This window comes from Petromyzon marinus, unplaced genomic scaffold (genome assembly GCF_048934315.1).
Source record: "Petromyzon marinus isolate PM22_M1 ecotype Great Lakes invasive population unplaced genomic scaffold, UKy_Petmar_22M1.pri1.0 PM_G_Scaffold_4, whole genome shotgun sequence".
NCBI classification, from domain to species: Eukaryota; Metazoa; Chordata; class Hyperoartia; order Petromyzontiformes; family Petromyzontidae; genus Petromyzon; species Petromyzon marinus.
The window spans coordinates 6,997,120-7,019,007 of NW_027422983.1; the positions used below are offsets into that span (position 1 = coordinate 6,997,120).

A 21,888-nucleotide genomic window follows, 5' to 3' on the forward strand; every position below is an offset into this window, starting at 1 on the left:
CCTCATGAAACACGAACCGGAAAAAAATCCCAGCTTGGACACTTTTAAAGGTATCGAGGTGAAATGTGAAGAAGTGATGGTGAAGAGGGAAGAAGTGAAGGTAAAATGTGAAGATGAAGATTCAACTCCAAAATGGGACCTTCACATCGATGGAGGCAACGTAAAGCAGGAGGAGAATTCTGACTGTGAGGCAGAGCGAGGCAACTCCCAGCAGTTTGTGGAAGTGGAGGTGTGGGTGGACTTCCTCCGAGACAATACAAAGTCAAGTGGAGACCCGGTAGATGTGTAAGCTTCAGACGATGTCGCTCCAATAGATGCACCTTTGTCACAGGCCTTTAATGACAAGAACGTGAAGTTGGACACTCAATGGCTATGTTCAACCTGCAGAGTAAGAGCGGCCAGTCTTTGTAGACCTGTGGGTTGGGTAGATCTTTTACCAGGAGCGAGAGACAATAAGCCCCCAAGCATTCACTATGTTATCATAATTGCATTTACACGGTGCTTGCCTTATCGCCTCGGCAACTCGGAGTTTTATGTCGTACCTCGTCTGTAACACTCGAAGAGCATCCCCAAGTAGCAGCTGCCCCTGTGTGGCACAAGGTGGTGGCCCTGCACCGGCCTGCATGTGGACAAGAGCCTATCAGTAGGGGGCGATGATTGATGCGTCATCTCAGTTGTGTAGTTTGTAGGCAATCTTGATTCGAAGCTTTCGTGACTGCAGGAATCCACACTGTTGAGTTATTTCGGTAAAGTCACCACGTGGGTAGAAACATAACAGATCACGGCGTTTAGATCACAACACAAGCAATCGTCATCAGGTGGGACAACCACAGCAAGAGAAACTGCTGAAGTAGTAGGCGCCTACTCCAGCAGTTTCTTCTTATTGCTGCTGTGCTTGTCCCACCTGATGACGATTGCTTGTGTTGCCATCGAAGTGCCGTGATCTATTATTTGTAGCGTAATGTTTAGAATTTGCTACATTTTGACCCAGACGCCAGCATGCAATGGCCTACTCGTTTTGAATGATGCAACAATAGTACGGTGTACATACACTGTTAAGCAGACGGTGCGTATTTGTAAAATAACTTCTTGTTAATACGATGTAACGTGATGCAGTCAATTTCGCTGCAGTAATTCAATGTTAATATGCCCGTCAATAATTTAGAATTAATACTTGTCTGATTGTGCGCGTACATGTAATATTTTGTCTGAGGGTCAAACATTGAATAAGTGATGTTAGGACAAAGTGTGTGTGTGTGTGTTTGGAAGTAACCTGTACAGAGAACTCAGGTGAGACCCGTTGTTCTTGTGATACAGGTCAAAGGGTACTTTTGTGTTTCACGAAGCGTCTGCCTCTGGAGCAACTCATCGTCTTTGAAATAGGGAGCACGCTCGGATCATTCATCAGTTACAAGGCATACCACTTAAAAGTTACACGTATAGGAGGAGGTACATTCTCTACAACACGAATTGTAGTTTTGTCTTACGTGTTGACGTAGATTTTGTCTAACTGGGACTAGAAATGCTCCTTGCTGATTCACGTCTGGATGTTCGTAACCATCGGTTGAAGCAAACCCCACTGCTGTTGAGACGCTGTGCACCATTTAATAGTCCAACACATTGACGGCCTTCAGGCCAGGAAAGTCAACATTTGCACACGAAGGACGCATTCACGCAAGTACCCCATGCTCTGTTTTGAAGTTTTAAAATGAAACATCTTTGAATTGTGTTGTGTTTTGAATTAGATGATTTTAGTTCTTCATTAAAAGCTTGTATCAATTTAAATCTGGAAGACTTCATTGAAAAGGACATTTCGTGTGAATTTTCTCTCGTCATTAAGTAGATGGCCTTGCCGGGGGTTCGGTTCAATGCGGACACACAGTGTACACACACACAGTGTAAACACACACAGTGTACACACACTGTACACACAGTGTACACACACACACAGTGTACACACACAGTGTACACACACACAGTGTATACACTTAGTGTACACACACACAGTGTACACACACAGTGACACAGTGTATACATACAGTGTACACACACAGTGTATACACACAGTGTACATACACACAGTGTATTTACACAGTGTACACATACACTTAGTGTACACACACACAGTGTACACACACAGTGACACAGTGTATACATACAGTGTACACACACCCAGTGTATACACATAGTGTACACACACACAGTGTATACACAATAATGTCCACGTTGTTGCTGAGCTCACACACCCAAGGGAGGGAGCAATGGAAAATGAATCTAAAACAACTTAAACTCCAATTCTGTGACGTCACCACTCTGCATTACCTCATTGGTGTGAAACGCCAGCGTGAGGTGTACCTCGCTAGTGACGTCATGTCACCAAGGTATTCATCCGTCCAACGTGCTCTTGAGCGTGACGTCACCTCCGCTTGGGTCGCTGCCGATGTCGTTCCAGTGGCAATCCTTATTTGGGCAAAACTACGCCCAGTGACTGGTGGCTCATTAACATAATGTGTCCGTTAAAGCCGTCGCGAGTTTATTGCGACGGGTTCAGCGCCCACGCCCCCATCCCTCGACATATGGGCCTGCTTCATTAACATAAGTTATTCAATTTTTTTTATTTAAAGCTTTCGTGACTGCAGTAATTCATATTCTTAGTTTTTTCGGTAAAGTCACGTTGAAGAAGTGACGTCATACTACTTCCTGCTTCCGCCAGCGCTCTTGCACTGAAATCCGAGGTGAGAAATTCTCATCGTTGTGGTGGTGGTGGTCGTTGTTGTGGTGGTGGTGGTTGTTGTTGTTTACCAAGGTAGAGCCTCTCTCTCGTAGGGATGTCAATTGAGTAGCAGCGAGCATGGGAATCGATGTCCAGGTTGGAACTTTACAACGCGGGGCCTAGCCAAGCGGGGCCTTGCCTCCTGCCCTCGACTGATTGCATTCACTTTAATGATCTCTCTTAAGTTTAATTTGTCTTCACCCGGCTCGCCACTTTGTAACTTTGTTTTATTGTAAATATTCACGCAGTTTTTATTTTCTTTTGTTAGCAGGCCAAGCCCGCTTGAGCTGCTATACCGCTCTTGTTATCAGAAGCGACCTGCCCACAACAACACAAGGTGAGGCTTTGTCAACGTGTGTGAATGTTTTGACTTAAAACTTTGGTGACTGCAGGAATTAATATTCTTGGTTCTTGCGGTAAAGTCACGTAGATAGAAAGTAAAAAAAATAACAATACAAATAAATAAAATATTGTAAATAAAGCAAAAAAACTCACGTCGTTTTGATCGCAACACAAGTAGTCTTTATTTAATGTAATTGTATTATCTGTTATTGTTATTTTCTATCTACGTAACTTTACCGAAAGAAACAAGAATACGTGTGGCAATGTCTATCGGTCAAAGACACTCAGCGGAGAGATGCGCAAACTCCAAATATGCAGCAGGCGTCAGGGTCGGGATCGAACCCACGATTTCCTGTATACCAGGTGAGGTAGTTAACATCTCACCACGGAGAGAGACACGCAAACTCCAGTTAGCCTCGGATATGTTCGTTGATCCTCAATTAATTACTTGGTGGAGTGAGGAAGCATTCATGCCAAGCAGATGAAGGTGGCCCGGCATGATTGTAGACATGCCACCGCCTGTTTACCCAGTGACAGTGTACAGTTTGTGTTTGCAGTAAAGTCTATTAACTCTGTTGAACACGAAGGTTATAGCGTAACAATAGTTTACTTTTGTTTTCCTCTGGAACTCTTCATAAGAATGGAAACAGGAGGTTAACACAGCACACACATGCAGCTGAAGTCGGAACTGTTCATCCCAGCGTTTAAGGACATCTGAGCCTGGATTCACACCTCTAAGTTGCGATTGAACGTTAATTTATGCATTTCTGCCTAACACAAATAGTATTGTTTTCAACACCCTTTGCTATGTCAGCTGAATTTAGCGCTCATAAATATTCCTTTTGTAGCCAGACAGCCGAAATTGTGTGCTCGGAGTTTTTGGTGAACATTCATTTTGAAGATACGAGGGCTTCCAGGCATGTTTATAACCATTTGCCCTCTCATTGTGTGCCATAACAGCCCTGTGATGAATTTGGGACACTTTTCCACTATATCATGAATATATGAATAAGTATAGACGTGTAAGTCACGTGTTACTGTGCATATATGCTTTCCTCTGTGCATCGATACTGACGTGTAGATGGTGTGGATATTATTTTTTTCTGTCTGCAGCTGACGCTTCCTCTGACGCTTCCTCTGCAGAATTGGACTGATGGAGCAAATGCACTCAGCGCAGCTCGGTACGACAAGGCAACAATGCGACCGGTGTGCATACAGCACGGATCGGACTGGAAATTTGACACGGCACCAGAGAACACACACGGGAGAGAAACCCTTCAAGTGCAGTGTGTGTGGGAAGGCGTTTGCACATTCATCTACTCTTGTAGCACACCAGAGAACACACACGGGAGAGAAACCCTTCAATTGCAGTGTGTGTGGGAAGGCGTTTGCACGTTCATATTTTCTTGTAACACACCAGAGAACACACACAGGAGAGAAACCCTTCAAGTGCAGTGTGTGCGTGAAGGCGTTTGCACGGTCATCTACTCTTGTAGTACACCAGAGGACACACACAGGAGAGAAACCCTTCAAGTGCACTCTGTGCGTGAAGGCGTTTGCACGTTCATCTCTTCTTGTAGTACACCAGAGAACACACACGGGAGAGAAACCCTTCAAGTGCAGTTTGTGTGGGAAGGCGTTTGCAGATTCATCAAATCTTCAAGTACACCAGAGAACACACACAGGAGCGAAACCCTTCAGGTTCACTCCGTGCGGGAAGGCGTTTGCACAGAGAACACAGAAGCATCAGAAGATCCACAAGGAGCGGAGTCTGAAATCAGCATGTGAAAGTCAAAGTGCCACCATGAGCCCATCCCTCATGAAACACGAACCGGAAGAAAATCCTAGCTTGGACACTTTTAAAGGTATCGAGGTGAAATATGAAGAAGTGATGGTGAAGAGGGAAGAAGTGAAGATGAAGAGGGAAGAAGTGACGGTGAAGAGTGAAGAAGTGAAGGTGAAATATGAAGTGGTGATGGTGAAATGTGAAGAAGTGATGGTGAAGAGGGAAGAAGTGAAGGTGAAATGTGAAGATGAATATTCAACTCCAAAATGGGACCTTCACATCGATGGAGGCAACGTGAAGCAGGAGGAGAATTCTGACTGTGAGGCAGAGCGAGGCAACTCCCAGCAGTTTGTGGAAGTCGAGGTGTGGGTGGACTTCCTCCGAGACAATACAAAGTCAAGTGGAGACCCGTTAGATGTGTAAGCTTGAGATGATGTCGCTACAATGGATGCACCTTTGTCACAGGCCTTTAATGACAAGAACATGAAGTTGGACACTCAGTTGCTAGGTTCAACCTGCAGAGTAAGGGCGGCCAATCTTTGTGGACCTGTGGGTTGGGTAGATCTTTAACCAGGAGCGAGAGACAATAAGCGCCCAAGCATTCACTATGTTATCATAATAATTGCATTTACACGGTGCTTGCTTAACCGCCTCAGCAACTCGGAGTTTAGTGTCTCTTCTGAAACACTCGAAGAGCAACCCCAAGTAGCAGCTGCCCCTGTGTGGCACAGGGTGGTGGCCCTGCACCAGCCTGCATGTGGACAAGAGCCTGTCAGTAGGGGGCGATGATTGATGCGTTATCTCAGTTGTGTAGTTTGTAGGCAATCTTGATTCGAAGCTTTCGTGACTGCAGGAATCCACACTCTTGAGTTCTTTCGGTAAAGTCACCACGTAGGTAGAAACATAAAATCACGGCGTTTAGATCACAACACAAGCAATCGTCATCAGGTGGGACAACCACAGCAAGAGAAACTGCTGAAGTAGTAGGCGCCTACTCCAGCAGTTTCCTCTTATTGCTGCTGTGCTTGTCCCACCTGATGACGATTGCTTGTGTTGCCATCGAAACGCCGTGATCTATTATTTGTAGCGTAATGTTTAGAATTTGCTACATTTTGACCCAGACGCCAACATGCAACGGCCTACTCGTTTTGAATGACGCAACAATAGTACGTTGTACATACACTATGAAGCAGACGGTGCGTATTTTTAAAATAGCTTCTTGTTAATACGATGTAACGTGATGCAGTCAATTTTGCTGCAGTAATTCAATGTTAATATTCCCGTCAATGATTTAGAATGAATACTTGTCTGATTGTGCGCGTACATGTAACATTTTGTCTGTGAGGGTCAAACATTGAATAAGTGATGGTAGGACAAAGTGTGTGTGTGTTTTGTAAGTAACCTGTACAGAGAACTCGGGTGAGACCCGTTGTTCTTGTGATACAGGTCAAATGGTGTTTTTGTCTTTCACGAAGCATCTGCCTCTGGAGCAACTCATTGTCTTTGAAATAGGGAGCACGCTCGGATCATTCATCAGTTACAAGGCATACCACTTAAAAGTTACACGTATAGGAGGAGGTACATTCTCTACAACACGAATTGTAGTTTTGTCTTACGTGTTGACGTAGATTTTGTCTAGCTGGGACTAGAAATGCTCCTTGCTGATTCACGTCTGGATGTTCGTTACCTATCGGTTGAAGCAAACCCCACTGCTGTTGTTGAGACGCTGTGCACCAATAAGGGTTCAACACATTGACGGCCTTCAGGCCAGGAAAGTCACAACATTTGCACACGAAGGACGCATTCACGCAAGTACCCCATGCTCCGTTTTGAAGTTTTAAAATGAAACATCTTTGCATTGTGTTGTGTTTTGATTTAGATGATTTTATTTCTTCATTAAAAGTTAATTTTACATCTGGAAGACTTCGTTGAGAAGGACATTTCGCGTGAATTTTCTCTCGTCGTTAAGTAGACGGCCTTGCCGGGGGTCCGGTTCGATGCGGACTTTCACCTGTTTGGGATTGCGGGATCGAGATAAGGCGACACGGAGCTGCTGGCCGTCTGCAGATCGATTCCAACGTAATCGAACGTCTGTCCCTGCACCTCCGTCGTTCGCATGCAGGGGGCGCGTGTAGGTTTACAGCGCCCCCTGCATGAAAACGACAAAGTGCAGCATTCATCACTGATAAAGTTGTGCGCTTATATTTTAAATGTAATTCTTTTATAAGGTGATGTTGATATTGAAAACTGACACATAACCGGCATGCCATAAATAGGAAATTAACTCTGCTTATTCGAATCAATGTATTCATATATGTTGATGAACTGTTTTCAAGCAGATTTTGTGTCTCTAACGGCGGCTACAGGGACCACGTGATTGTTTAAAAATGTCTTTGATTATAACTATAATTGCCTACAATTCGTCATGTGTAGCTTATTTAGACTATAATTTATTCACTACCCAAAATGTATTTACTTGAAAACATAGAGCTGATATTTGTAAGCAATGATTTTTATACGTTTTAAAAAAAATATTTGCACAAATTGAACTTGTTCAGATACAAGGTTCTCAAGACTTTGTTAAAAATCCAATATTTCAGAATTTTGCCTTAACGGAGAATATTTTTTAAAATGTTGGTAAAAATAAAGATTCAGAAATATATATTGTGCCGTGTCTACAATTTTATTGTAAAGTGGAATTGGTAAAAAAAAAATTGTATTTGTACACGTATAGGCGTTGTGGTCCATAAGTCTGGTGACACAGAGGCGTTGTGGTCCATAAGTCTGGTGACACAGAGGCGTTGTGGTCAATAAGTCTGGTGACACAGAGGCGTTGTAACGGTCCATAAGTCTGGTGACACAGAGGCGTTGTGGTTCATAAGTCTGGTGACACAGAGGCGTTGTGGTCCATAAGTCTGGTGACAGAGGCGTTGTGGTCCGTAAGTCTGATGACACAGAGGCGTTGTGGTCCATAAGTCTGGTGACAGAGGCGTTGAGGTCCATAAGTCTGGTGACACAGAGGCGTTGTGGTCCATAAGTCTGGTGACAGGCGTTGTGGTCCATAAGTCTATGGGCTGTGTTGAGTCTATGGCAGTGTTGAGTCCATGGGTAGTGCTGAATCTATGGGCAGTATTGAGTCTATGGGCAGTGTTGAGTCTATGGTAGTGTTGAGTCTATGGTAGTGTTGAGTCTGTGGGTGGTAGTGTTGAGTCTATGGGTGGTAGTGTTGAGTCTATGGTAGTGTTGTGTCTATGGTAGTGTTGAGTCTATGGGTGGTAGTGTTGAGTCTATGGTAGTGTTGAGTCTATGGTAGTGTTGAGTCTATGGTAGTGTTGAGTCTATGGGTGGTAGTGTTGTATCTATGGTAGTGTTGAGTCTACAGTGAGGGAAAAAAGTATTTGATCCCCTGCTGATTTTATACGTTAGCCCCATGACAAAGAAATGATCAGTCTATAATTTTAATTGTAGGTTTATTTGAACAGTGAGAGACAGAATAACAACAAAATCCAGAAAAACGCTTCGCTACGTGGCCACGAGTGACGGTGAAATATGAAGAAGGGGCGACCCTGAAGCGTGAAGGTCAGGAATCTTCTCCGGGTGCTCCTCCTCCCACGTTTGCAGGCGCCTATCACCGTCATCACAGCATCCCAATGGCAGTATTCTCGACACGAATATCTCGAGACTCAAGGAGGCTATTCTGGACAAATTCATTCGCGTTATTCTTATTATTATTGTAATCCTCATGTGTGTATGTTGAACTTCTTTCGCACAGTACGTAGCAAACCTTGCTATACATCCTAAATAGAAGAGTCATCCTATGCAGAGGCCGGTGCCTGCCAATAAATGTATAATTTCCACCCTCAGGCTCAGATGAGAGCCGTCAAATGTATATTTGACAATGGTGACACTTTGATTTGTGTTTCTGGATAAGGTTAACATATAGGTTGCATTTTGCATTCAAACAGATGCTTATACAGGAATACAGCTTCTGACCTTCAAGTGTGCATAACGTTAATTTTATTTAAGCCGAGATGCCATTCATTAATGTGAATGGAAATAAGCTCAAATATATGTTTTATGAAAGTATACCACATTGATGAAATGTATGGTGTGCATTATTGAAGGTCTGTGAACTTTCTAACAGTTTTCCCAGGAAGTGAAGAAACTTGTCAAGCATTTCTAAAACACTTTATATAAACAAGGTTAATGTTTTAATGGTATCTGTGAAAGCAGAGGATGGAGCTCTTTTTTCATCAGCGGAGTACGGTGCCCACACTCCTCTTACACAGCAACTCTTTGAGTTATGGATCACGCAGAGATCGTAAAACTCTGCACGCCCGACTTGCAGGGCAGCACTGTGGTGTCTGTAAGAGCATTCATTTTTATCTATGCACGTAGTCTTCAGTCTCGGTGGTGCTTTCCTGGGTAAATATTCTAATGAAATATGGATGATGAATGTTAGCAACTGCTCAATCTGCTGTGTGTGTATATATTTACATTTCTGCTCTAATTTGATGCGTGAGAAGGGGAGATCCATTTTTCACTTAATGGGAACCAGTCTTCCCGAAAAAAGACTGCAGTATAGTGGCTGTACAAATATACTTACAGCTTTGTTGAACAGCACCACTCACCTTCATTACAGTGAAGATAACCCATGTATATCAGTTCACCAACATTGATCTGTTGTTCACACATTACTAAGGTTGTGGTTATGGTGGTGGAGACAGAAAAATGCATTTGTGGGGGCTACCGTCCCCCGCCATCACCGAATTGTCGGGGCCGTTGGCCCCCGACTCCCCCATTAAATTCATACCACAACTGCAACACCCGGGGTATGATTATGCCCGTGGGTACCCGTGTACCTCACGGCGCAGCTCTACTCACGCGGTAACCACCGCCAGCAGCATCGCGTGCTTGAATTGTGTAATCTTGTTTCATTTACCTTCGCAGCCGGTCGGAAGCAACTAATTAGGCCGCGCTGCGGAATTCCCGCTCACCAATTGATCTCTACGCGCTACATGCGCGGCGCGTGCCGTGAGCGCCGCTGCTCCTGCACGCCCCCGTACTGGCGCGGGCGAAGTGCAACCAGCGTCACACGATGCAGAGGCTCACCACATCACGCACTAGTGCATTTAATGATCGAAGGACCCTTGCTTTAATTCCCAGGGTGATAGCACGTTACTGCTGCCCCGGCATGGACCCACCCGTGCGAGCGTAAACACGTGGGTAAAATTACTCACTCACGCGCAAACAAAAGAATCACCGCGGGCAGGCTCGCCACACCACGCACCGCCCCTCCGTATTCACAGAGACAACACGACACGGTTTATACCCTACGGACGGTTTATTCCCCACGAATAAACGAACTAGACTGTGCGTGTCAGTACGGACCAGCAGGACAGGTATAACCTATCTCGCTACTGCCTGATACCTAATCGACCTGTCTGCCCTATATTTTCTCTCCGAATTTCGTCCCTTTGTCTTACCTCTCTCCCTCGTACTTACGGTCCGACCTCGCAGCGATGGAGGTCGCGGATAGATGATGCTGTAAACAGAATCTGGCTGTTCTCTGCCCCGTCTCACGGACGTGCGAGTAACAGTCAGGTGACGGCTCCTCGATCCCTCCCTCCTGTTGATCTCCAGTCAAATAAAAAAAATGGCCCCCTGCTTCCCCAAAGCGTCCCTTTTTATCCTCCATTCAAAGCCCTCGCACCGCCCATCCGCGGTGCATCATGGGTAGGGCCGTTAATCCGCGGTGCATCATGGGTAGGGCCGTTAATCCGCGGTGCATCATGGGTAGGGCCGTTAATCCGTGGTGCATCATGGGTAGGGCCGTTAATCCGCGGTGCATCATGGGTAGGGCCGTTAATCCGCGGTGCATCATGGGTAGGGCCGTTAATCCGCAGTGCATCATGGGTAGGGCCGTTAATCCGCGGTGCATCATGGGTAGAGACGCTTAACCCACGCTGCCCCGCTCCCCACCTGTCTGCTGGTCCGTGTGTGTCTTGGGCATCTCCTCACTGCGGTTCTCAGCGAGTTCTCTCCGTGGTAATTTAATTCTAAGTTAAGCCACGGCGCCGCAGTGCCATTTGGCCTAGGGGGGGGGAGGGGGGCGCCTGCCAATTCCCTGACCCTGAGAAACCGTGGGGCCTCTCGGGTAACAACTCAGGGCAGGTGCCCCCCCCCCTCCCCACGAGGCCCTACGTGAGTGTTGTGTGTTTATGTGGGGGGGGGGGGGGGGGAGAGAGCTGTGACGGGAGCCGGGTGGCTTCTCGGTCGCAGCAGCACAGCGACGGGCCCGGTGTCGACGGAGCGGCTTCACTGTTGTGGCACCACACAAGTGGTGTCAGCAGCACCTATACACAGACAAAGGTCCCCCATGTAGCCTCTAGCAGGTTGTATGGGCAAGTGATGTTAGTAGCACCTATATACGGACAAAGGTCCCCCAAGTAGCCTATAGCAGGTTGTAGGGGCCAGTGCTGTCAGCAGCACCTATACACAGACAAAGGTCCCCCGTGTAGCCTCTAGCAGGCTGTAGGGGCAAGTGCTGTCAGCAGCACCTATAAACAGACAAAGGTCCCCCATGTAGCCTCTAGCAGGCTGTAGGGGCAAGTGCTGTTAGTAGCACCTATACACAGACAAAGGTCCCCCATGTAGCCTCTAGCAGGCTGTAGGGGCAAGTGCTGTCAGCAGCACCTATACATAGACAAAGGTCCCCCGTGTAGCCTCTAGCAGGTTGTAGGGGCAAGTGCTATCAGCAGCACCTATACACAGACAAAGGTCCCCCATGTAGCCTCTAGCAGGCTGTAGGGGCAAGTGCTGTTAGTAGCACCTATACACAGACAAAGGTCCCCCATGTAGCCTCTAGCAGGTTGTAGGGGCAAGTGCTGTCAGCAGCACCTATACACAGACAAAGGTCCCCCGTGTAGCCTCTAGCAGGTTGTAGGGGCAAGTGCTGTTAGCAGCACCTATACACAGACAAAGGTCCCCCGTGTAGCCTCTAGCAGGCTGTAGGGGCAAGTGCTGTGAGCAGCACCTATACACAGACAAAGGTCCCCCATGTAGCCTCTAGCAGGTTGTAGGGGCAAGTGCTGTTAGCAGCACCCATACACAGACAAAGGTCCCCCATGTAGCCTCTATCAGGTTGTAGGGGCAAGTGCTGTCAGCAGCACCTATACACAGACAAAGGTGTCCCCCGTGTAGGTGATGGTGGTGACGGTGATGGTGGTGACGGTGACGGTGGTGACGGTGACGGTGGTGACGGTGACGGTGGTGACGGTGACGGTGGTGACGGTGATGGTGGTGACGGTGATGGTGGTGACAGTGATGGTGGTGATGGTGTCGATGGTTGTGACCGTACAGGGAGCTGTGCCCGCTACATCGCCACCCTCACTCGGCACAACGCTGCGGAGGGCCAAGCTGCGACCGGAGGAGCAGAAACAACAACAACAGCGACAACAACAACAACAACAGCAACAACAACAACAGCAGCGGCAACAACAGCGACAACAACAGCGACAACAGCAACAACAACAGCGACAACAACAACAGCAACAACAGCGACAATAACAGTGACAACAACAACAACAGCAACAACAACAGCAACAACAACAACAGCGACAACAACAACAGCAGCAACAACAACAACAGCGACAACAACAGCGACAACAACAACAGCAACAACAGCGACAACAGCGACAACAACAACAACAGCGACAACAACAACAGCAACAACAACAGCGACAACAGCAACAGCAACAACAACAACAGCAACAACAACAGCGACAACAACAGCGACAACAACAACAGCAGCGACAACAACAACAGCAACAACAACAGCAACAACAACAGCGACAACAACAACAGCAACAAGAACAACAGCGACAACAGCAACAACAACAGCAACAACAGCGACAACAACAACAGCGACAACAGCAACAACAACAACAGCGACAACAACAGCGACAACAACAACAGCGACAACAACAACAGAAACAACAACAACAGCGACAACAACAACAACAGCAGCGACAACAACAGCGACAACAACAGCGACAACAGCAACAACAACAACAGCGACAACAACAACAACAGCGACAATAACAGTGACAACAACAACAGCAACAACAACAACAGCGACAACAACAACAACAGCAGCAACAACAACAGCGACAACAACAGCGACAACAACAACAGCGACAACAGCGACAACAACAACAGCGACAACAACAACAGCAACAACAACAGCGACAACAACAGCAACAACAGCAACAACAACAGGGACAACAACAACAGCGACAACAACAACAGCAACAACAGCAGCGACAACAACAAGAACAGCAACAACAACAACAGCAACAACAACAGCGACAACAACAACAGCAACAACAACAACAGCGACAACAACAACAGCAACAGCAACAACAACAGCAACAACAGCGACAACAACAACAGCGACAACAACAACAGCAACAACAACAGCGACAATAACAGCGACAACAACAACAGCGACAACAACAACAGGAACAACAACAGCGACAACAACAGCAACAACAACAACAGCGACAACAATAACAACAGCAACAACAACAGCAACAACAACAACAGCGACAACAACAACAGCGACAACAACAACAGCAACAACAACAGCAACAACAACAGCAACAACAACTGCGTAAACAACAACAGCAGCAAAAACAACAGCGACAACAACAACAACAACAGCGACAACAACAACAGCAACAGCAACAGCGACAACAACAACAGCAACAACAGCGACAACAACAGCAACAACAACAGCGACAACAACAACAGCAACAACAGCAACAACAACAGCGACAACAACAACAACAACAGCGACAACAACAACAGCAACAACAACAACAACAGCGACAACAACAGCGACAACAACAACAGCAACAACAACAGCGACAACAACAACAGCAACAACAGCGACAATAACAGTGACAACAACAACAACAGCAACAACAACAACAACAGCGACAACAACAACAACAGCAGCAACAACAACAGCGACAACAACAGCGACAACAACAGCGACAACAGCAACAACAACAACAGCGGCAACAACAACAGCAACAACAGCGACAATAACAGTGACAACAACAACAACAGCAACAACAACAGCGACAACAACAACAACAACAGCAGCAACAACAACAGCGCCAACAGCGACAACAACAACAGCGACAACAACAACAGCAACAACAACAGCGACAACAACAGCAACAACAACAACAGCAACAACAACAGCGACGACAACAACAACAACAGCGACAACAACAACAGCAACAACAGCAGCGACAACAACAACAGCAACAACAACAACAACAGCGACAACAACAGCAACAACAACAACAGCGACAACAACAACAGCAACAGCAACAACAACAGCAACAACAGCGACAACAACAACAACAGCGACAACAACAACAGCAACAACAACAGCGACAACAACAGCGACAACAACAGCGACAACAACAACAGCAACAACAACAGCGACAACAACAGCAACAACAACAACAACAGCAACAACAACAACAACAGCGACAACAACAACAGCGACAACAACAACAGCAACAACAACAGCAACAACAACAGCAACAACAACAGCGTAAACAACAACAGCAGCAAAAACAACATCGACAACAACAACAACAGCGACAACAACAACAACAGCAACAGCAACAGCGACAACAACAACAGCAACAACAACAGCGACAACAACAGCAACAACAACAGCGACAACAACAACAGCAACAACAACAACAGCAACAACAACAGCGACAACAACAACAGCGACAACAACAACAGCAACAACAACAACAGCGACAACAACAGCGACAACAACAACAGCGACAACAACAACAGCGACAACAACAGCAACAACAACAGCAACAACAACAGCAACAACAACAGCGTAAACAACAACAGCAGCAAAAACAACAGCGACAACAACAACAGCAACAACAACAACAGAAACAACAACAACAGCGACAACAACAGCGACAACAGCAACAACAACAGCGACAACAACAACAGCAACAACAGCGACAATAACAGTGACAACAACAACAGCAACAACAACAGCAACAACAACAACAGCGACAACAACAACAACAGCAGCAACAACAACAACAACAGCGACAACAACAGCGACAACAACAACAGCAACAACAACAACAGCGACAACAGCGACAACAACAGCGACAACAACAACAGCAACAACAACAGCGACAACAACAACAGCAACAACAACAGCAACAACAACAGCGACAACAACAACAGCAACAACAACAGCAACAACAACAACAGCAACAACAACAGCGACAAAAACAACAACAGCAGCAAAAACAACAGCGACAACAACAACAACAGCGACAACAACAGCAACAGCGACAACAACAACAGCAACAACAACAGCGTAAACAACAACAGCAGCAAAAACAACAGCGACAACAACAACAACAGCAACAACAGCGACAATAACAGTGACAACAACAACAGCAACAACAACAACAGCGACAACAACAACAACAGCAGCAACAACAACAGCGACAACAACAGCGACAACAACAACAGCGACAACAGCGACAACAACAACAGCGACAACAACAACAGCAACAACAACAGCGACAACAACAGCAACAACAACAGCAACAACAACAGCGACAACAACAACAGCGACAACAACAACAGCAACAACAGCAGCGACAACAACAAGAACAGCAACAACAACAGCAACAACAACAGCGACAACAACAACAGCAACAACAACAACAGCGACAACAACAGCAACAGTAACAACAACAGCAACAACAGCGACAACAACAACAGCGACAACAACAACAGCAACAACAACAGCGACAACAACAGCGACAACAACAACAGCGACAACAACAACAGCAACAACAACAGCGACAACAACAGCAACAACAACAACAACAGCGACAACAATAACAACAGCAACAACAACAGCAACAACAACAACAGCGACAACAACAGCGACAACAACAACAGCAACAACAACAGCAACAACAACAGCAACAACAACAGCGTAAACAACAACAGCAGCAAAAACAACAGCGACAACAACAACAACAACAGCGACAACAACAACAGCAACAGCGACAACAACAACAGCAACAACAACAGCGACAACAACAGCAACAACAACAGCGACAACAACAACAGCAACAACAACAGCAACAACAACAGCGACAACAACAACAGCGACAACAACAGCAACAACAACAGCGACAACAACAACAGCGACAACAGCGACAACAACAACAGCAACAACAGCGACAATAACAGTGACAACAACAACAACAGCAACAACAACAACAGCGACAACAACAACAACAGCAGCAACAACAACAGCGACAACAACAGCGACAACAACAGCGACAACAGCAACAACAACAACAACAGCGGCAACAACAACAGCAACAACAGCGACAATAACAGTGACAACAACAACAGCAACAACAACAACAGCGACAACAACAACAGCAGCAACAACAACAGCGACAACAACAGCGACAACAACAACAGCAACAACAACAACAGCGACAACAGCGACAACAACAACAGCGACAACAACAACATCAACAACAACAGCGACAACAACAGCAACAACAACAACAGCGACAACAACAACAACAACAGCGACAACAACAACAGCAACAACAGCAGCGACAACAACAACAGCAACAACAACAACAGCGACAACAACAGCAACAACAACAACAGCGACAACAACAACAACAGCAACAGCAACAACAACAGCAACAACAGCGACAACAACAACAGCGACAACAACAACAGCAACAACAACAGCGACAACAACAGCGACAACAACAGCGACAACAACAACAGCAACAACAACAGCGACAACAACAGCAACAACAACAACAGCGACAACAACAGCAACAACAACAACAATAACAGCGACAACAACAACAGCAACAACAACAGCAACAACAACAGCAACAACAACAGCGTAAACAACAACAGCAGCAAAAACAACAGCGACAACAACAACAACAACAGCGACAACAACAACAACAGCAACAGCAACAGCGACAACAACAACAGCAACAACAACAGCGACAACAACAGCAACAACAACAGCGACAACAACAACAGCAACAACAACAACAGCAACAACAACAGCGACAACAACAACAGCGACAACCACAACAGCAACAACAACAGCGACAACAGCGACAACAACAACAGCGACAACAACAACAGCGACAACAACAACAGCAACAACAACAGCAACAACAACAGCGTAAACAACAACAGCAGCAAAAACAACAGCGACAACAACAACAGCGACAACAACAACAGCAACAACAGCAGCGACAACAACAACAGCAACAACAACAACAGCGACAACAACAGCAACAACAACAACAGCGACAACAACAACAACAGCAACAGCAACAACAACAGCAACAACAGCGACAACAACAACAACAACAGCGACAACAACAACAGCAACAACAACAGCGACAACAACAGCGACAACAACAGCGACAACAACAACAGCAACAACAACAGCGACAACAACAGCAACAACAACAACAGCGACAACAACAGCAACAACAACAACAATAACAGCGACAACAACAACAGCAACAACAACAGCAACAACAACAGCAACAACAACAGCGTAAACAACAACAGCAGCAAAAACAACAGCGACAACAACAACAACAGCGACAACAACAACAACAGCAACAGCAACAGCGACAACAACAACAGCAACAACAACAGCGACAACAACAGCAACAACAACAGCGACAACAACAACAGCAACAACAACAACAGCAACAACAACAGCGACAACAACAACAGCGACAACCACAACAGCAACAACAACAGCGACAACAGCGACAACAACAACAGCGACAACAACAACAGCGACAACAACAACAGCAACAACAACAGCAACAACAACAGCGTAAACAACAACAGCAGCAAAAACAACAGCGACAACAACAACAGCGACAACAACAACAGAAACAACAACAGCGACAACAACAACAACAGCAGCGACAACAACAGCGACAACAACAGCGACAACAGCAACAACAACAACAGCGACAACAACAACAACAGCAACAACAGCGACAATAACAGTGACAACAACAACAGCAACAACAACAGCAACAGCAACAACAACAACAGCGACAACAACAACAGCAGCAACAACAACAACAGCGACAACAACAGCGACAACAACAACAGCAACAACAACAGCGACAACAGCGACAACAACAGCGACAACAACAGCAACAACAACAGCGACAACAACAACAGCAACAACAACAACAGCAACAACAGCGACAACAACAACAGCGACAACAACAACAGCGACAACAACAGCAACAACAACAGCAACAACAGCAACAACAACAGTGACAAAAACAACAACAGCAGCAAAAACAACAGCGACAACAACAACAACAGCGACAACAACAACAACAACAGCAACAGCGACAACAACAACAGCAACAACAACAGCGACAACAACAGCAACAACAACAGCGACAACAACAACAGCGACAACAACAACAAAACAACAACAACAACAACAACAGCGACAACAACAAGAACAGCGACAACAACAACAGCAACAACAACAGCAACAACAACAACAGCAACAACAACAGCGACAACAACAACAACAGCAGCAACAACAGCGACAACAACAGCGACAACAACAACAACAGCGACAACAACAGCAACAACAACAACAGCAACAACAACAGCGACAACAACAACAACAGCAGCAACAACAACAGCGACAACAACAACAGCGACAACAACAACAGCAACAGCGACAACAACAACAACAGCAACAACAACAACAGCGACAACAGCAACAACAACAGCAACAACAACAACAACAACAGCGACAACAACAACAGCAACAACAACAGCAACAACAACAACAGCGACAACAACAGCAACAACAACAACAACAGCGACAACAACAACAACAGCGACAAGAATCAGCAGCGAGCTGCCATGGAGAGAGCCGGCGGTGCCGGCGGCGGCGGCGGCAGCGGAGGGAGGAGGGCGGAGGAACGGAGGAACAGCGGCGCGCTCGCACAGCCCGCGGGCGTAGGGGGTCACGCGAGGTCGCCCGCGGGAGCCCCCCCGCAGAGCGGCGGACGCGGCGGAGAGGGCTCAGCGGCGCGAGTTGGGGGGGGAGCGGCGGGGAGATGGGCGGAGGGCGGGAGAGGGAGAGCGGCGGACTTGGGGCGGCAGCGGTGGGACGCGGGAGAGCGAGCGCCGTGGGAGAGGCGGGAGGTTCGAGGCCGGGGGCAGGCGCCGGAGCGAGAACGCCGGGAACCTCCAGGTGGAGAGGCCGCGCCAACATGGCGGTCTGAGACGGGAGGGGAGGGAGAGAGGGGGGGGGGCGCGGGGGGAGGATCGGGGGGGGCGGAGACGGGAGGGGGGGGGGCGAGAGAGCGGTCGGCGTGGTGGGCCCGGCTCAGGGAGAGTCTGCGGCGGGTCAGGAGGGGCGTAGGCGACGTGGGCCTGGCGATTCCCTTCGGTGGCGGAGAGCGCGGGAGGGCGGGGGCGGTCGACGCGCCGCCGCCGCCGCCGTCGCCGGCCACGGGCCGGAGGGACGTCGCCCGTCCCCCGGGCGGCCCCCGCTCGGGCCGATGAGGAGTCTCGTCGTCGCCGTGTCCTGCTGGAGCGAGCGGCGAGCGCCCCCGCTGGCGGCCGCGAGAGCCGGAAGTTCCCCGTTCACGTGGGCGGGGATCCCGAATTGTAGAGAGGGGGCGGCAGTCAGCTGCTCGTTTGTTGTTGTTGGTTGTTGTTGTTTATCGTTTATTGCCAGTCGGTGATTACAGTTGTCACGTGTGAGGTTTGACGTCCCTTCAGGAGCATGCCAGTGACACGGGGTGTCTGCGACACGCTGTGTTTGTGTGCGTTGTGTTCAAAGCGATGCACAAAAACTCGTAGGCAGAAACACGTTACAAGTTGTCGCATTTTTGTTTAACATTCCCACAAGCACTCAGAGTCTGTGGGTCTCTGTGTGTGGTGAGTCTATGGGTCTCTGTGTGGTGAGTATATGGGTTTCTGTGTGGTGAGTCTATGGGTCTCTGTGTGGTGAGTCTATGGGTCTCTGTGTGGTGAGTCTATGGGTCCCTGTGTGGTGAGTCTATGGGTCTCTGTGTGGTGAGTCTATGGGTCTCTGTGTGGTGAGTCTATGGGTCTCTGTGTGGTGAGTCTGTGGGTCCCTGTGTGGTGAGTTTATGGGTCTCTGTGTGGTGAGTCTATGGGTCCCTGTGTGGTGAGTCTATGGGTCTCTGTGTGGTGAGTCTATGGGTCTCTGTGTGGTGAGTCTATGGGTCTCTGTGTGGTGAGTCTATGGGTCCCTGTGTGGTGGGTATATGGGTCTCTGTGTGGTGAGTCTATGGGTCTCTGTGTGGTGAGTCTATGGGTCCCTGTGTGGTGAGTCTATGGGTCTCTGTGTGGTGAGTCTGTGGGTCCCTGTGTGGTGAGTCTATGGGTCTCTGTGTGGTGAGTCTATGAGTCTCTGTGTGGTGAGTCTGTCTCTGTGTGGTGAGTCTATGGGTCTCTGTGTGGTGAGTCTATGGGTCCCTGTGTGGTGACTCTATGGGTCTCTGTGTGATGAGTCTGTGGGTCTCTTGTGTGGTGAGTCTATGGGTCTCTGTGTGGTGAGTCTATGGGTCTCTGTGTGGTGAGTCTATGGGTCCCTGTGTGGTGAGTCTATGGGTCTCTGTGTGGTGAGTCTATGGGTCTCTGTGTGATGAGTCTATGGGTCTCTGTGTGGTAAGTCTATGGGTCCCTGTGTGGTGAGTCTATGGGTCTCTGTGTGGTGAGTCTATGGGTCTCTGTGTGGTGAGTCTATGGGTCTCTGTGTGATGAGTCTGTGGGTCTCTGTGTGATGAGTCTATGGGTCTCTGTGTGATGAGTCTATGGATCCCTGTGTGGTGAGTCTATGGGTCTCTGTGTGGTGAGTCTATGGGTCTCTGTGTGGTTATTCTATGGGTTCCTGTGTGGTGAGTCTATGGGTCTCTGTGTGGTGAGTCTTTGTGTCTCTGCGTGGTGAGTCTATAGGTCTCTGTGTGGTGAGTCTGTCTCTGTGTGGTGAGTCTATGGGTCTCTGTTTGAGTGAGTCTATGGGTGTCTGTGTGGTGAGTCTATGGGTCCCTGTGTGGTGAGTCTATGGGTCTCTGTGTGGTGAGTCTATGGGTCTCTGTGTGGTGAGTCTGTGTCTCTGCGTGGTGAGTCTATAGGTCTCTGTGTGGTGAGTCTGTTTCTGTGTGGTGAGTCTATGGGTCTCTGTGTGAGTGAGTCTATGAGTGTCTGTGTGGTGAGTCTATGGGTCCCTGTGTGGTGAGTCTAGGGGTCTCTGTGTGGTGAGTCTATGGGTCCCTGTGTGGTGAGTCTATGGGTCTCTGTGGGGTGAGTCTATGGGTTTCTGTGTGGTGAGTCTACGGGTCTCTGTGTGGTGAGTCTGTGGGTCTCTGTGTGATGAGTCTATGGGTCTCTGTGTGGTGAGTCTGTTTCTGTGTGGTGAGTCTATGGGTCTCTGTGTGAGTGAGTCTATGGGTGTCTGTGTGGTGAGTCTATGGGTCCCTGTGTGGTGAGTCTATGGGTCTCTGTGTGGTGAGTCTATGGGTTTCTGTGTGGTGAGTCTATGGGTCTCTGTGTGGTGAGTCTATGGGTCACTGTGTGATGAGTCTGTGGGTCTCTGTGTGGTGAGTCTGTGGGTCCCTGTGTGGTGAGTCTATGGGTCTCTGTGTGGTGAGTCTATGAGCCTCTGTGTGGTGAGTCTGTCTCTGTGTGGTGAGTCTATGGGTCTCTGTGTGGTGAGTCTATGGGTCTCTGTGTGGTGAGTCTATGGGTCTCTGTGTGGTGAGTCTATGGGTCTCTGTGTGGTGAGTCTATGGGTCCCTGTGTGGTGAGT

General features: G+C 47.6%; 1 protein-coding gene across 1 annotated transcript in view; it reads right to left on the minus strand.

The window, feature by feature from the left end:
• Window positions 1-19,127: 19,127 nt before the first annotated feature.
• The window catches only part of LOC142916569 (uncharacterized), a 52,866-nt gene continuing 50,105 nt past the window's right edge, over window positions 19,128-21,888 (minus strand). Inside the window, exons 4-5 of the mRNA XM_076061689.1 lie at window positions 19,482-19,663; window positions 19,128-19,326 (exon numbers count right to left, since the gene is read on the minus strand). Of these exons, the coding sequence (XP_075917804.1) occupies window positions 19,128-19,326; window positions 19,482-19,663 (381 nt within the window). The remainder of the gene's footprint in view (window positions 19,327-19,481; window positions 19,664-21,888) is intronic.